The sequence below is a fragment of the Cebidichthys violaceus genome, unplaced genomic scaffold (genome assembly GCF_023349555.1).
Source record: "Cebidichthys violaceus isolate CVI_PGR_0920_01 unplaced genomic scaffold, fCebVio1.0.p SCAF_12, whole genome shotgun sequence".
Lineage (NCBI taxonomy): Eukaryota > Metazoa > Chordata > Actinopteri > Perciformes > Stichaeidae > Cebidichthys > Cebidichthys violaceus.
The window spans coordinates 2,943,346-2,959,796 of NW_027176285.1; the positions used below are offsets into that span (position 1 = coordinate 2,943,346).

Genomic DNA, 16,451 nt, shown 5'->3' on the forward strand with positions numbered 1-16,451 from the left:
TATAGACATACTATGCCAGTGGCTCTCAATTGCTCTCCGTGGCTAAGTGGGTAGCACGGCTGTCTTTCAATCAGAGGTTCATCAGATAAATCCCCGGCTCCTGCTATGCTAGTCTCAACCCCAAAATATTATTATTATGACTTTTTTCGACATGCTATACTATGACCGTTTTTCAATTTTTTCGACATGCTATACTATGACCGTTTTTCACATTTTTTGACAGGCTATACTATTACTGCTTTCGACAGGCTATACTCTGATTGTTTTCGACATAATATACTATGACTGTTTTTTCACTTTTTTCGACATGCTATACTATGACCGTTTTTCACTTTTTTCGACAAGCTATACTATGACTGCTTTCGACAGGCTATACTATGACTGTTTTCGACATAAAATACTATGACTGTTTTTTCACTTTTTTCAACATGCTATACTATGACCGTTTTTCACATTTTGCGACAGGCTATACTATTACTGCTTTCGACAGGCTATACTCTGACTGTTTTCGACATAATATACTATGACCGTTTTTCAATTTTTTCGACAGGCTATACTCTGACTGTTTTCGACATAATATACTATTACTGTTTTTTGACTTTTTTCGACATGCTATACTATGACCGTTTTTCACTTTTTTCGACAGGCTATACTATGACCGTTTTTCAATTTTTTCGACATGCTATACTATGACCGTTTTTCACATTTTTTGACAGGCTATACTATTACTGCTTTCGACAGGCTATACTCTGATTGTTTTCGACATAATATACTATGACTGTTTTTTCACTTTTTTCGACATGCTATACTATGACCGTTTTTCACTTTTTTCGACAGGCTATACTATGACTGCTTTCGACAGGCTATACTATGACTGTTTTCGACATAAAATACTATGACTGTTTTTTCACTTTTTTCAACATGCTATACTATGACCGTTTTTCACATTTTGCGACAGGCTATACTATTACTGCTTTCGACAGGCTATACTCTGACTGTTTTCGACATAATATACTATGACCGTTTTTCAATTTTTTCGACAGGCTATACTATGACTGCTTTCAACAGGCTATACCATGACTGTTTTCGACATGATATTCTATGACTGTTTTTTGACTTTTTTTCAACAGGCTATACTATGACCGTTTTTCTATATTTTTGACATGCTATACTATGACCGTTTTTCACTTTTTTCGACATGCTATACTATGACCGTTTTTCACATTTTTTGACAGGCTATACTATGACTGCTTTCGACAGGCTATACTCTGACTGTTTTCGACATAATATACTATGACTGTTTTTTCACTTTTTTCGACATGCTATTCTATGACCGTTTTTCAATTTTTTCGACATGCTATACTATGACTGCTTTCGACAGGCTATACTATGACTGTTTTTGACATAATATACTATGACTGTTTTTTGACTTTTTTTCAACAGGCTATACTATGACCGTTTTTCTATATTTTTGACATGCTATACTATGACCGTTTTTCACTTTTTTCGACAGGCTTTACTATCACTGCTTTCGACAGGCTTTACTATGACTGTTTTTGACATAATATACTACGACTTTTTATAGACATACTATACCAGCAGCTCTCAATTGCTGTCCGTGGCTAAGTGGGGAGCACGGCTGCCTCCCAATCAGAGGGTAGTCACTTCAATTCCCGGCTCCTGCTATGCTAGTCTCAACACCAAAATACTATTATTATGACTTTTTTTAGACATACTATACTATGACCGTTTTTCTATATTTTCGACATGCTATACTATGACCGCTTTTCACTTTTTTCGACAGGCTATACTATGACTGCTTTCGACAGGCTATACTATGACTGTTGTCAACATAATATACTATGACTGTTTTTTGGACTTTTTTCTTCATGCTATACTATGACCGTTTCCTGACTTTTTTTGACATGCTATATTATGACATTTTTTTTTACTGTTATGACTCTTTATTGGTACAGCAAAATTGTTTGATTTTTAGTATGGGTGGAGTCAACGATATCCTGAACACATATATACCAGTTATTTTCTGGAATTATTGAGAAAACTCTTTTTATAACAACTCAAATATTCATTTATTAGATATTTTTCGGTACAAATGTATGACTTTTACCTTGAAATATCTCTTAATTGGTACATTAAATACAGATTTTCAGGATAGGTGGAGTCAGAGTTGTGTTGAACACATATTCCTCAGTCATTGTTTAGAATTATCGAGAAAATACTTTTTATAACACCTTAAACATTTCAGAAATTTGCCATTTGAAGGTACAACTTAAGTACAGAGTTTTTGCTTCGTAAAATATCCTAATTGACTGTCAGTCAGGCATTATTAATTTTAATATCTTTCCAGCAACTCTCAAATTAAAGAATAAAGACACTTCACGGACTTTAGGTGCATTTTCCCTTTTACTCACGAGATGCAGGTAACATTTTGCAATATGTATACTTTGTTTCAAGTATACAACAAGTTAGTTTGAAAACCGGATATTCGTCTAAAGAACCGGATGTTGTCTCACGTTAATCTTTTCGCTAACTTTACAAATTCCTTCGCTCGCTCCCGATCTGTGCCGTTTGAATGCGTTTACCGTATATTTCAGCCTATAAGGGTCTGCTGAGTTGACCACGGATATCGGATTGTCTGCTGACTTGACCGCACATTTGTTTAGACGCGTGCAAAAAAATGACGAAATGTCCACTTTCCAAGTGTGGATGATTGCTTACAATCGCAACGTTTCCAAAAACAAACAGGTAGAGCACAGCCACTTTCTCTGTCAGAAGTCGTATTTACGAAATCATAGACAAAAGGAATCACAACATTCAGCTTCATTCATTATCACGCAGTCAAACACTGATTGCTTCTGCCCAGTCAACAGCACCTGTATCATGCACCTGATTGCATTAACCTCATGCTTAATTGACAGCGCTACGCCCCCACGTAGTGGGAGGTTTAACAAAGCAAAACGATCACAAAATGGCTCTTACGTGAGGTGTATGTGGGTCGTTGCCTTCTGAAGCTATCATTACATTACAGTCATTTAGCAGACGCCTTTATCCAAAGGGACTTACAATTCAGTATCTATCTACTGTAGACGCAGCTACTTTTGGGGTTAAGTGTCTTGTTCAAGGACACACAGTAAGATAGCCCTGCTCTCCACTTAGCCACAGTCACCCCACCATCAGGCGTTCCTTCCTTGTTCACTCCCTATATCTCCTCTGCTGCCATCCATCCTTCTCATCACTGGTCTCCTTTTCTTTTGCCTGATTACAACAAAGTGTGCATAAGTATCAGCAGAAACTCCCATACAGCTACGGAACCGGCTGCATTTCTGTTCATGTCTTCAGCTTACCCTCTCATGTTGTTTTTAGATCGTATTCCAAAGGGTTTTCCAATGTTGTTACTGTTCCTTAATGGTTTTTGTTATGACGTCAAACACAGTTCAAACTGTCAAAGTGCGCTGGAGAGTTTGACAGACAGCTGGGAGCTTGCTTAGGTTTGCCTGTAGACATGTAGCTGAGGACAACTAAACGTTCTCACCACTGGGTGGCGCTCCAAGCTAATATTTCTTACTATGTAAAGGGGAGTAAAAGAAATACCACACAAAGAGGTTCCTGGTATTATAAATGACAAATAATGCATGCTGTCCATAGATCTCTCATTTTATCACATTTTGAAAAAAATCATGTTGAGAGGATTCATGGGTCCATATAAAGCATCAACTCTACTTCTGCGTGTATTAATTACTACATTACCCACAATATAGGTTCTAACACAAATATATAATTCACCGTCTCAATTTACGTATGATTGCCTTTTATGAAATTGTGTGTTCATACTGTATATCTAGACATGAAATCTTAGAAAAGAAAGCACATACAACATATTAATTAAGAACATTGTTTATTCAACAGTGGATCTTCAGTAATAAATAAATGCACAGATTCATTCCACAATAAAATTGAGGGAAAGTTGTGTTTTTTTGTAGAAATTTCCAAGTCGAGGATTGATATTGCCAAGATGGGTAAACAGCGTTGACCAGACGGAGAGAGAGAATCTAGACAGATGGACTAACACAGAGAGGCAGACAGGCTGACGGACAAACAGACAGTTACCACAGAGATGTGTACAAAGTATTGCGTTTTTCACTGATTGCCTCTCTTCTCGCTCTCTCTGTCTCTCTCTCTCTAGATGGACAAAATGTCTTTATGCAAAATCTAGTCAGCCTACCATCACCATGATGTGCAAATCAATCATAAATTATAAATACAGTATTGCATCACTTCAAAGTGCTACAGAGATAGGTGCCGACAATCTTCAAAAACAGAAAAAAAGGTTTGTTTCCTGTGTTTGTGTGTGTGTGTGTGTGTGTTTATGTCGTGCGTACATCAAGACCCGGGTATAAAAGCAACCATGGTTGAAATTTGTGCCTTTGGATGTCTAGCACAGAGTGTACAGCTTAGCCTGGTCAAAAGCATAAGCAATACAAACACTGTCTTAGATTGTGACGTTATAAAAATGCAACATGGGTATTTGTGTGTTACGACCTAAAAAGTCACTGATATCGCTGTTGTCCTTGAGTGGATTGTAAGTACAGTATTGCAAGACTTCAAAGTGCCACGGAGAGCTGTGGACAAACTTCAAAACCAGAGAATCAACTCAATTATAAGGAGAAATACCTGTTTATGGTCCCAAAGCCCAAAGCTAGCTTCTTCTTTTTTTTTTGAATCTCCATCACTTCTTTTTTTTCAGTTTGGATTTAAAAAGTGAAATCAAGTGATTGTGTGTTTTTTTTTTTTTATCTTAACCTGGATTCCCCTCATAAGGAACAACACAGAGGGTCCCTGATGTTTTGTAAGCAGAGTGTGAAACATTAAAATCCAGCCACAATGATACATCTAGAAAAAAATATTGCCTATAAAATTTCTCCAATTCACTCATATTTAAGATGTCAATATGCATTGTGTGTCTAATTCTCAATAGTTTGATTTTAAGTGTCTATTCTTGGTTTGAAAAAATGTGTCTTTGTAGCTTGGGAAATCTGTTACATACTGCTTTAAATATATTTATATATATTTAGTTTTGTCTGCCTGAACAATTGTTATTTCAAAAAGGTCAAATTCACCTAATATGGATGTACTCAAATACAGTACCGTGTGTTTGTATCCATCTGTGAGTGTACCAGATGAAGCGAGAGGCTTTAGCTCGGTTGACCTTGTGGAGTAAGAGTCTGTACTGCGCTGCTGAAACGCTGAGATTTCTCTAAACATTCAGCAGTCGGCTTTCCAGCAGCCCGTCTGAATCCATGGGATACCTTTGTGAACAAGGCACAAACATCTCAAAAAGGACCACTCGCTGGTGATGCACATTTTAGACCATTAACTAAAACAAAAAATAAACTAAATAAAAATGTCCAAAGCATCCCTAAGGAGCCAATGGTTTCAGTTGATTTGCTATGAAAATATATATTTAAAAAAATACAGAAACAAATTGAAACCAATGTCTTAAAAATGATGTATATTTTGGAAAATGGTTAAAAGTAAAGATAAATGATTTAAAATGCATTAAAACATACAAAGCCACGAGGGCGGTCCTTTAAGTGGCTGCCTTCCAGAACCACTGTGCTCCAAAATGTCCCTTCTGATCTTAAAGGAAAATCATGTTCAACCCTTTAGCAAAAACAAAATGTTGTGACAATGTCATTCTCTTACAGCTTTTTCTTTCAGCCCTTTAGTACAAAACAATTCTTTTTTTTGAAGGGGTTTCCTACAGTGTGTATCAGGGGCCTGTAGTAGGGTATCCCAGTTCATTTACAAAGGGCCCTGGCCTTTTTATTTGGCAACTTATTCTATGTATTTAGCCTCTCCGGTGAGGAGATGAGGAGCAGAGGAGAGGGGCCAGACGGGGTGAAGATGAGAGGCAGAGATGAGAGGAGGAGGAGGAGGAGGAGGAGGAGGGAAGGAATATAAAAGGATGAAAAGGAGATGAGAGGAGAGGAAGGTGTGGGGGAGAGACAGAGAGAGGAAGAGGACGTGTGAAAGACAGGAAGCTCCGGTCAGAGCACCTGTCACGGAAGAGGCTCCTGCTTTCTATCACCGTCTCCTCCCCTCTTTTTTCCATCCATCTCCTTTGTCCGGCAACAGGAGGGACACCCAAAGGGGAAGGAGCGGGTGCTTAAAATTCCTCCTTCCTTCCTGTGTCCATCTCCTCTCCTAAAGACCTGTTGTCTCCATAGCAACAGGCCCTGTCTTCATACTGAGCTTATTCAGTTGGTAGTCATGAATGTGTGTGTGTGTGTGTGTGTGTGTGTGTGTGTGTGTGTGAGGCAGAGAGAGCGTGTTTGCTGCTGCTCAGGCCTTCCTGTGTCAGCGTTTGACCTGTGCATGTTGTTGTCAGTCCAACACTCCGTCCGAACTCGTTTGCTGGAACAAGTTTTGAAAGCCAGTTCATTTTTGGTCAATCTGAAGAGATCTTGTGTTAAAATGGAAGGAGCGCTGGCTGGTCTCTGGACACTATAAAAAATTTTTTTTTTTTGTCAGTATTTGAGTTTTGAATCAGGCACCGTGACGCTTCTCACCTCCCCCGCCCTGGAAGCATGTACATACTGCAGCGAGCAGTAAAAGATCGACAGCTACTTCCAGCCAATGGCAGCCCGGTCTGTTCGGAGTTATTTGGGGGGGAAAGGCTGCGACTGGCTATCCATCAGCAGCCGGGGGAGGTCGTGATCGGGCTGTGGTGCAGGTAGGCCGAGTTCACCACGGAAACTGGGAAGTTGAAAATGAACGGCGAGGTGGGCGTGACCGCCGTCGCCGTGGTGGCCGTCGACGACTTGGGTCCGAGCAGCGGGCTCGCCGTGGCGGCCGCCTCGGCGGCGCAAGAGGTGGCGAGGAGCTGCGACTCGAACTGCAGCAGCTGGCCCATGAAGCTGAAGTTGGGGGAGATGATGCTGCGACGCCGCCGCACAAACTCGAAGGCTTCGTCCAGACGCACCCGCTTCCTCTTCATCAGGTAGGCCAGGCAGATGGTGGCGGAGCGGGAGATGCCTGCTTGACAGTGGACCAGTACTCGCCCACTGGAGTCCCGCACTGAATCTGATGAGAGAGGGGGGGGGGGGGTCAGAAGTTAGACGTTTCCATGAATAATAAATATAATTATAATATATTTCCTCCAGCGCCACCAACAAAACAAAATGTACACTTAAACAGTGACATATCTCACAATTACTGAATGGATTCGCACCATATTTTGAACATTCATGGTTCCCAGATGATGCACCGCAATGACTATGGTGATCCTCTAATGCCAACTTCAGGTTAAACTTTTCATTTCTCCAGTACTTTTGCTTTTGACAAAACAAATTACATTCCCATCAGCCTCAGTTCATCACGCTAAGCTATGCTGGTGAACGTGGAAAACGCGATGAATTCATGCTGCGAGTACATTGGCATGTTGACAATTAGCATTTTACTCGAATAAGTGCTGTGCCTAAGCTTAGCCTTGCTAAGCTGCTAGCAGGGCTGTAGACTCTGAGACTTGTTTTTGTTTTGGTGCAGTGCGGTGCTCGAGGTTAGCCTTTGTACAGCTGCTGGCATGGCTGCAGCCTCTTAAACTTGTTTTTGTTTTGGTTGGTATGAGGGTTTTTTTTTTCATTGTGGTTTTGCTGCAAGCTCAATTTTCCGTCATGGACAATGACAATGTTTTCCGGTTTATTTCATCTTAAAAGCAAAAAAGAAGACCCCATTTGAACTCGTGGCACCAAAATAGGCAAATAGTACTGACACAGCTCAAAATGTAAATCTCAGTTCACATTAAATGCATGCATTACATTTCCATCCTCATGTGTGCAAACAAATATATATATATATATATGTTTAGCCGTTTCTTTGTATTTTTGAGAAAAGCAGTGCTCTCTGAACAGATGAAAAATTGGAATTGTATGTCAACCATTAACATTTTGTGTGGACACCTTGAACCTCAACAAAATGGCAGCCTAAAAGCATTATTATTATTTTTTACATCCACCAAGTATCTTAAACTCAGCAGATGCACGGCTTTGCCTCAAACTGTTCTCATTTCTTCTCGTCTACACTTTCCCGTCGTCTCCTCTCTGTGCAGCCAAACAAGCGTCAAAGTGAGAAAGCAGCAAATCACATTTAAACAGGCGAGTGCAGAACAATTTGAGTCACCGGCCCCTTTCACACTTCCTCCCCTGTCCTATTTATGTCTCTATGGCCTTCACTATGTTGGGCCGCATGCTATTACTTTGTTACTGTGAATAACCAGATTTAGGTAATAGTTTGATTAAAGCATTTACACTAACTCAATTTCCCCCAACAGCCTCAGTTTGAATGATTAGCTGGACAGTCATGTTGTGCAGGAAATTAGAAGCACAGAATATGAAGGAGATAATGGAGGGACTTTTTTTTTTTTTACGGTGATCTTATTTCCCACCACAACCGACTATGCTGCACGTTTGGATATAAAATGACTGCTTTGATTCCAGTTCACTCCACGACCTTTCTGGAACGCAAGCAACACAATACGTAGCGCCGTTTCTCTAACTGCGCGGATGCTTGATTTATAACAAACGCCTCCCCAATCGCTCCATCTTCACGTCGACATTTTATCTCTCTCTCTCTCTTTCGCACACAAAACAGATTTCAGGTAACTCCACCACGGCGTCTGTTCACCCGGTAACAGTGGATGAGTCAGACTCTGGTCCCACAGCAGCTAACTATGACGCATACCAGCACCTACACACACACACACACACACACACACCAGAGTACACGCTCACAACCATACACTCCCAGTAAGGAAACCACACACAAAATGTCTACGGATTTTGTGTGTCTATGGATATGCAGAGCAAATGCAAATCACACACTTGCCTGTATTACATATTTAAACACATAATTATAAATCATGCTCCAAAGAAATGATTGATTGGAATTTCTTCTTGCTTGTATCACATTGTTTGTTCTGCAATGGATTCATTTGATTCGATTTTTTGGGAGGTATTTTCTTTCTTTTCCTGTCTCTGCCGAAATCTGAGGACACGTGTGATGAAAGGGCTTCTAATAATTCATCATTTTAATCAGATCCCAATGAATAAACGTCTGATTTGTCATCCTGTGTTCCTGCTCTATATGCACGGTGTGCCTGGTAAACATTAAAGCTTTTCTCTAAAAATCTCTTTTCTGGGGAAAAATGATCAGACTCTCCGACAATGCAACAGAAGAAATACCCCAGCGATGCGGAAGAAGCGCACAAAACAAAGATGTTAGATTAGATTTAATTATAAGAAAAATAATAAATTTTTTTATAATCAATTATCTTTCAAGCAAATGCGAAATATTTGATGATTTTGGATTCTCAGAAGTTAGAATGTTCTTTTTCCTTAAATTACAGTAAATTGAATATCTTTGCACAAAAGAAGACGTGAAATAGCCTTTTGGGCTCTTGGAAATTGTAGTGGGCATTTTCACATTTTTCTGCTCATAATCAACAGAATATTATATAAACAATAATAAAATTATATAAACATGTTCTGGCAGACATGCTGAACAAACTTAACTAAGATTTACTGGCTTTTTTTACGTACTTAAAATGATGCAAAAATGTAAAATCAAACCACATAAAGTACAAAACATGCCTGAGGGAAGCTCGTTTTACTTGTGGTCATCCACCATGGGGAAGCATTTGTTCTGCTAAGACACCACACACACACACACACACACACACACACACACACACACACACACACACACACACACACACACACACACTTATTAACTAACCTATGAACTCAATGGCCTCCAGGAACCAGCAGCTGATATCTTCTTTATGGTTGTCCTCCACAGGAATACATTTGTACTGGTACGCCCCCTCGAAGTGGTTGGGACAGTCGGCGGACACGTTCAGCAAGGCGGAGATTCCTGTGGCGTCCAGAACCTCTTTCTTTGAGGCGTGAAGGGCGCTACCAAGGTAGAGGAACGGGAGAATCTCGACTGGGCCGCCCTGAATGAAAAAAAAAAAGACAGACGGGAGGAGGATGATTAATTTATTATTTCATTAGAAATCAGCAGTGAAGAGACAGATTTTCTGTTCCTAATTCATTCAGTCACTAAGTCTTCATTCATGGAGTCGGTACATGAAGAAACATCTCCTGACCCAACCTGGGGAGCCAATTTAGTGAATTTAAAACAGCGTAGGTCATAAGACAAAGAATTCACTGTCTCGTTGTGCAGCAGAGGCCAGATGGCAGATGACTCCAGTATAAGTGTGACCTCGCTTGAATATTTTTCTAATCCCATTAGGTGCGCCTTTCATCTGACAGGGGTTGCTTATTATCTGTGTAATTAATGCAGGGTCATTTGATACGGGCTATTTAGTTTGTTAGTTTCAAGCAGAGTTATTTTTCTATTATAGGAAACTCATCTCTGCATATCTTCTACATGTATAGAAATGCATTATCTGATGAACTGACTAATGTTTGCAAGCTCAAGCCAGAAGATTGAGTGGAAAAATGAGTTTTTACTTATCAGTAACAGATCTATCTTGGGGTTTACATTCACCATTTTCTCACGCCTCGTTGAGGACATCTTGTATATATATTCCGCAATAACACTTTATGACTGGAAAACTAAAGAAAAGTTATTCTGAGAAATATATACTCTACAGCGACACATCCTCAAAAAATCCACTGAATGACATTTTTAAGATATCGTTGTCTGACGATGTGAAGGTGTTTTGCATTTTCTGGAAAAAGGAAGTATCTCACGTGTTGAAAATATGAATTATTGGCCATACCATTTAATGCCTTATAAGCCTACATTACAACACTGCTGTCACCCTTCATAATGAGAAACACAAAGCTCCCATAATAATAAAAACAGGTTTTATGATTAACAAAACGTTGGGTTGGGTTCCACTAGTGTTTGTGCAAGTTGTGTCTTATCTCGTGTTCTGCAGTATATCACAAAGAGGAAATGTTTCTGCTGAACGCACTATATTATTTTGAAACATTTATCAAAGTATATATATATATATATATATATATATATATATATATATATATATATATATATATTGTAAGAGCAGAGGTTTTGTTTTCCCTTTCATTGGATCAGAGGGGTCAGCCAGCTGGCAGTCTATACCGGTAGTGAGACTTATTGACTTATTGTCTGTTTATGTCACCGCCGCTGACGACCTCGGTACTGACACAGCGTCAGGAAATGATCAATACTGCTAAGAGATGTAATGTGAGGAGGGGGGGGGGGGGATACTAAGAGGAAAATAGTGAGTGAGATACCCAACAGGAAGCTACAGTATCGGTTCAATAAAAAAAATAAAAAAAATCCCACTTATCAGGACGGGACTATCAAGCATTTTTCTTAGAAAACGCACAGAGGCCGTATTGTCTGGCGTCTCTCTCTCATGCGTTCCAGGGGAATTAAACCCGAAACCACATGTGACCGTGAACGTTGCATAAAATCTGGGGGCTCAAACGGCATGATCGCCGACCAACCAAACGACACCGCCCGGGTCACAGGAAGTGACGCAGAGGCGAATCAATAGTGACCTATGACCTCCAGCGTAGCCTGTCATTACAAATAACTAATTCAAACAAAAAAGTGGATTTTTTTCAGAAAGCGTTCATAGCAGTATACATTGTTTTTTTTTTTTTCTTCTCTTCTCTCACATGGATTTAAGACCGATGAAACAAAATAAGTAAATGTAAATGTCACTGCGTTGAATAACCCAGACTGGATGGGGGGGGGGGATGCGGTTGAATGGTCGTGGGAAAGTGCACAACAGTAATGTTTGCAAAGCAGTGTTTGCTCACGGCAGCTCTGCGTGTCAATGTGTGCAACTTCAGTTGACTTTTTACAGACTGAAAAAAATGAGTTGACTGACAAGAAGTAATAAATTCTAATTATTTAAAAAGGTGATAGGCACTGGTGTACGTTAACTTTGTTATTTAAAGTGCTCCGGCTGAAAAGGTGTGTGAGGTGTTCGAGTTCGTCTGTCTCCTGGGGTCTCACCTGGTCGTGGTGCGGTGTCCCACAAGACGAGCAGGCAGAGTCGATGCTGGACTGGCTGGTGAGGGTCGGTAAGGATTTGGTCTTTACACAAAACTCCGGGTACTCTGAGAAAAACCTGTCGTATCCACCTGGCAAAAGAGACATCGCGGTTCAAATACAACGCAAAGCACGTCTTAAATGATCACAGGTAGGATGGTAAAACATGAGACATTCAATCACTGCTAGGTGCCACAGACAGACTTTAAAATCCTCCGGGATCATGACAGAAATAGGGATTTTGTTTTTTTTTGTGGGGGATTTATCAGGACAAAAAGGAACATGGCAACCTACGTAAACATCACAGCACAATCTGCACCAGGATTTTCACCTCTGCATTCAGCGTGCCTGACGTGAAGTCTATCAAACCGACCCCTGACCTACTCTGTTCTATGTCTACTACCGTGGATTTGAAAACAATTCCGTCATCCCTTCGCTGTGTTTTTCTACACATCTGCAGGCTGACCACTGCTCTCTGCACCTCAGGGATCCCATCAGATTAACGGGGGAAATGTTATCTTTACAAGCTACACACATGCACTCCTGTGTGCTTCAAGGCAGTCTACGTCATTAGGATGCACACAAAAACAGAATGCGCCACAGCCTGCAGCTTGCAGCGGCTTTGCCTTTTCAAATTCCCCCGCAGTCTAAATATAGTCTGGTGGGTAAATCGAGCGTCGTTTTTAGATTGTACTGCTTCCCCGTCGGTGATTTACCCGAAGCGGACCGTCTCTGAAAGGATCATGTGTGTCCTGTAAGTCCCTACGGTTAGATGTGGCTTCTACGCATCTGCATTACCTCATTCACTCAGCTCACGGCCATTGGTCTGTGTGTGAATGCGTGTAGCTGTGAGTGACTGAGTGACTGAGTGAGTGAGTGTGTGTGCGTGTTGTAAAAAAAAAAATTACACCAGTGCATAAAAAAACATGTTTTTGTACATGCTCAATAGGCTATTGAGCATGTACAAAAACAATATCCACTTATCGTTATGGAGGCAATACAATAATACTGATTATGGTTGAAAAATAACAGACAGGCTGGTGGCATATCAACTGAAATGAGGCTATTTGTGAAATTTGGAGCCGTTATTATTATTGTTGGCTCCCATTTAAAACCTCAATAAGATTAAATAAATGATCATTAAGAGGAACGTTATAATCTTCAAAATAAGTACACTTTTATCATGATTATTTTCATTGCAAAATATTTGTATGAATACAAAAGGAGAAGCTTCATTTGTATTTGGATACAACAGTGTTGGAGATAATAAAAAAAAAAAAAAGAGTATAGTTGTTTTTTGATGGACTGTTACTGCCCCCGTTAAAAGCTGGATTCAACAATGAGGTATTGTGTTATTACACTATTATAATACATTTTATTAATATCATTTTGATACTGCCACATATAAAGGTTAACGTTAAATTAAATGTGAATCCTGAAATGTGTTGACCCTAATGCTGCTGCTGGTGAACGCACTCTATCCCCATCAGATGCTGCAGCGGACCCATAAAGCCTGAGCGTCATAATAAATAAAAGTAAAATATTGACGCTACCTTTGAGCAGGTATATCTGCGTGCCGGAGGAGTCCCTGCACACCGCGTTGAGCACCAGAGTCAGCGTGCTGTCCTCCTTCACCGTCTCGGCGTCCGGCGTCCTCTCGTCGTACAGCACCACGGCGGAGTACATCCCGGACCGGAGGCGGCCGCGGACCTCCTCGTCCCCGGCCAGTATCTGGTCCAGGCTGAGCACGGAGCCCTTGGCTCTGCGGCGGACGATGGTGTTGCAGCGGGCGTTGACGGCGCCGCGTATGTGCCCCGCGTTGAAGGCGAGGAAGGAGCGGCAGTCCAGCAGCAGGCACTTGGCGCTGTCGTCCTTTAAAAACCGCTTCACCACCGGACAGTCCATCTCGCCCAGGTCCTCCATCGCACAGTCGTTTTCGGGCTGCGTGTGTTGGCTGCAACCGTCGGTTGTCTCCTCCGTCTGTCTCTCTCGCGCTGTGGGCCCTCACCGCCCTCCAAAAACTTCGGATCCTGCGGTTGGTTGCTTTTTGCGCCCCTCTCTACACGCGCATTGTGTAAAAAAAAAAACCCGCACTACTCTTCACGCTTCAGTCCCGGTCACCTCTTCCTTTCGCTGCCTCTCACGAGTGTTTCTCCTCAGGATTGTTTCTCTTTATTTTTCTTTTTTTTTTTTTTTTTTTGTGAATGGGTGCACCGCGTCACGGCGGAGGTGACGTCAACCGGTAGCAGCCAATCGCAAAGCGTCCAGAGTCCCGTCCCCTTCCCTCCTCTGCCGTTCATTCATAAAACAAAATAGACATCAATGGAACGAGGGGCGATGGGGATGGAGATTAGACTCCATGGGGCGTACAGTGGAGTTTGCCAATAGCCAAGCCTTAACCAGCTCGTGACCACATTTTAATAGTTGTTTTATGATTAAATAAGGAGTGAAATGGATTCTAAATGAATGGTCCTAAAATCCACAACATTAAGATGCCCTTATTCATGCCTTTAAACGTGCATTTAAATATTGTTTTGAATAAAATGAATTAAATGAATGTGAAAAGTATGCGTGCTTGTGCATACACGAGACATCACTGAGAATTAAAACACAACTCTGCAACTAGGCTATGTGGAGCTTTTTTAGCCCTTTATCAGTTTTTGGTTTGTTTTAAATTAGTTTTAAGCCACAAAACATATTTTATATTCAGTCTCTATCATTTAAACCGTCCTCCATGTCCAGAAAAAATAAGCTGTGATAAACCCACTGCATATGCTGCCTGCCGAGCACCAAAAGGCAGACAGGAAAAAGTATTTTTCTTAGGACTGTCGGAGACAAAAATAACGCTAAAAAAAAATGTGAATATTAGACTCAGATTAATCATTGGCCAAGAAATACAACTGCGAATGAATGCAGCTTTGTTTCCACTGGATGTGACAGTGGGCTGCTGTTGGCTAACATGTTAGCAACTCTATAGGATGGCATTAGCAGTGTTTCTGTCAGTTTGCCTATGGCTAAACATCAACTAATGCAGCTTTGAGGTCAGCATCTTGATCTAAATTAAGCTGTACATGTAACTATAGTTAATTTTTTTCTCCATTTAAGGTTTAGTGCCACTACTTCACCTGCTATATTGATAAAAGTCTGGAATAATGTGCTGAGAAATGTGTGTGAACTGCAGGTGGGTGTGCATACCGTGTGCACATGAACATTTTTGTGTGTATGTGTGTGTGTGTGTGTACGTCTTAGTGTGCATCTGTGTGTGTGTGTGTGTGTGTGTGTGTGTGTGTGTGTGTGTGTGGGTGTGTCATCCTATACGAGCGGAAACGCAATTTGCATCTGCTATCAAACAGCCTTAGTGTGCGTGCTCAGGTATTTGCATGTTGATCCCATTTCCATGGTTACGAGAGGAAAGAGAGCAGCAGATGGGAGGAGGGAAAGGCCGACACCCCGACACAAACAGACACACTGCACTCTGCTGAAAGAGACAGATTAATAAACAGCATTCATACAACAACAAAAAAATCCTGGTTTAATACTGCACCATTCTCAGATGGATGTATTATGAATGGGTTGATGTGGGGGAAAACACGAGTATATGTACATACAGTATATCACTGTGTTTTTGTTCACAGGCCTTTACGCTCAACTCATAAAGTGTTGTGATCTATTTTTGACGAATTTTTTCCAACAACATGTAACTCATGTAATAATACACTTATGATCTGACAGCAATGACGCTTGTAAGCAGACTATCGAAACCTAAACTGCTGAAGTTCTTGGTAATAATGGTTCCTGTCTGACATGGCAAAAAGAAAAGAAAGAGAGACTAGACAGTAAGCAAAAGGCAAACCTCAAAAGAGGAAATGCTTATAAGGACGCAATGCGAATGTGTATGTATTTCCGTGAAAAAGAGAGCAGTCACTTTCAGTATTATATGAAAGAAATATATATATTTTTTTGTACAATATAATATGAAATGTTGAGATTTTTGGAGGATACGTATTACCCGGAGTTACTGGCTGTGAGAATGTGTTGCTTCAACACATTTAGATGCAGTATATGTCCTCAGTTTCAAAGGAGTATAGAGCAATTTAGTATTGCACTTTCATAAAGTCGCAGGAGACAGATTTAAAAAGAAAGCTCTCATATACACAGGCTCGCACGGAACATGACCTGTAAACTGATTTTCACGCGTCAAATCGGTGATGCCCCTTTAACCAAATTGCAGCGTCTCCTCAGACACTACAATTATCAACTAAAGTATGCAGAACACCATCGACAAATCACAAGTCTGAGCATTCAAAGATGTGTTATAAAAAGCACAAACCAACGTAATAAGGTTACTTCAATGC

General features: G+C 40.7%; 1 protein-coding gene across 1 annotated transcript; it reads right to left on the reverse strand.

The window, feature by feature from the left end:
* Nucleotides 1-3,899: 3,899 nt before the first annotated feature.
* Nucleotides 3,900-16,173, reverse strand: dusp4 (dual specificity phosphatase 4). Its single transcript, XM_068705915.1, has 4 exons — nucleotides 13,650-16,173; nucleotides 12,061-12,188; nucleotides 9,814-10,033; nucleotides 3,900-7,104 (listed from the first exon to the last, which is right to left on the reverse strand). The coding sequence occupies exons 1-4, from the start codon at nucleotides 14,017-14,019 to the stop codon at nucleotides 6,716-6,718; spliced, it is 1,107 nt and encodes a 368-aa protein (XP_068562016.1). The 5' UTR covers nucleotides 14,020-16,173; the 3' UTR covers nucleotides 3,900-6,715.
* Nucleotides 16,174-16,451: the final 278 nt, after the last annotated feature.

Bases quoted from the DNA above. Each gene is read 5' to 3' on its own strand.
- dusp4 (XM_068705915.1), bottom strand. From the start codon at position 14,019: ATGGAGGACCTGGGCGAGATGGACTGTCCGGTGGTGAAGCGGTTTTTA. The intron at 10,034-12,060 runs GTGAGACCCCAG...TTTTTCATTCAG, and splicing joins GGACACCGCACCACGACCAG to GGCGGCCCAGTCGAGATTCT. The intron at 7,105-9,813 runs GTTAGTTAATAA...CTCTCTCATCAG, and splicing joins GGAGGCCATTGAGTTCATAG to ATTCAGTGCGGGACTCCAGT.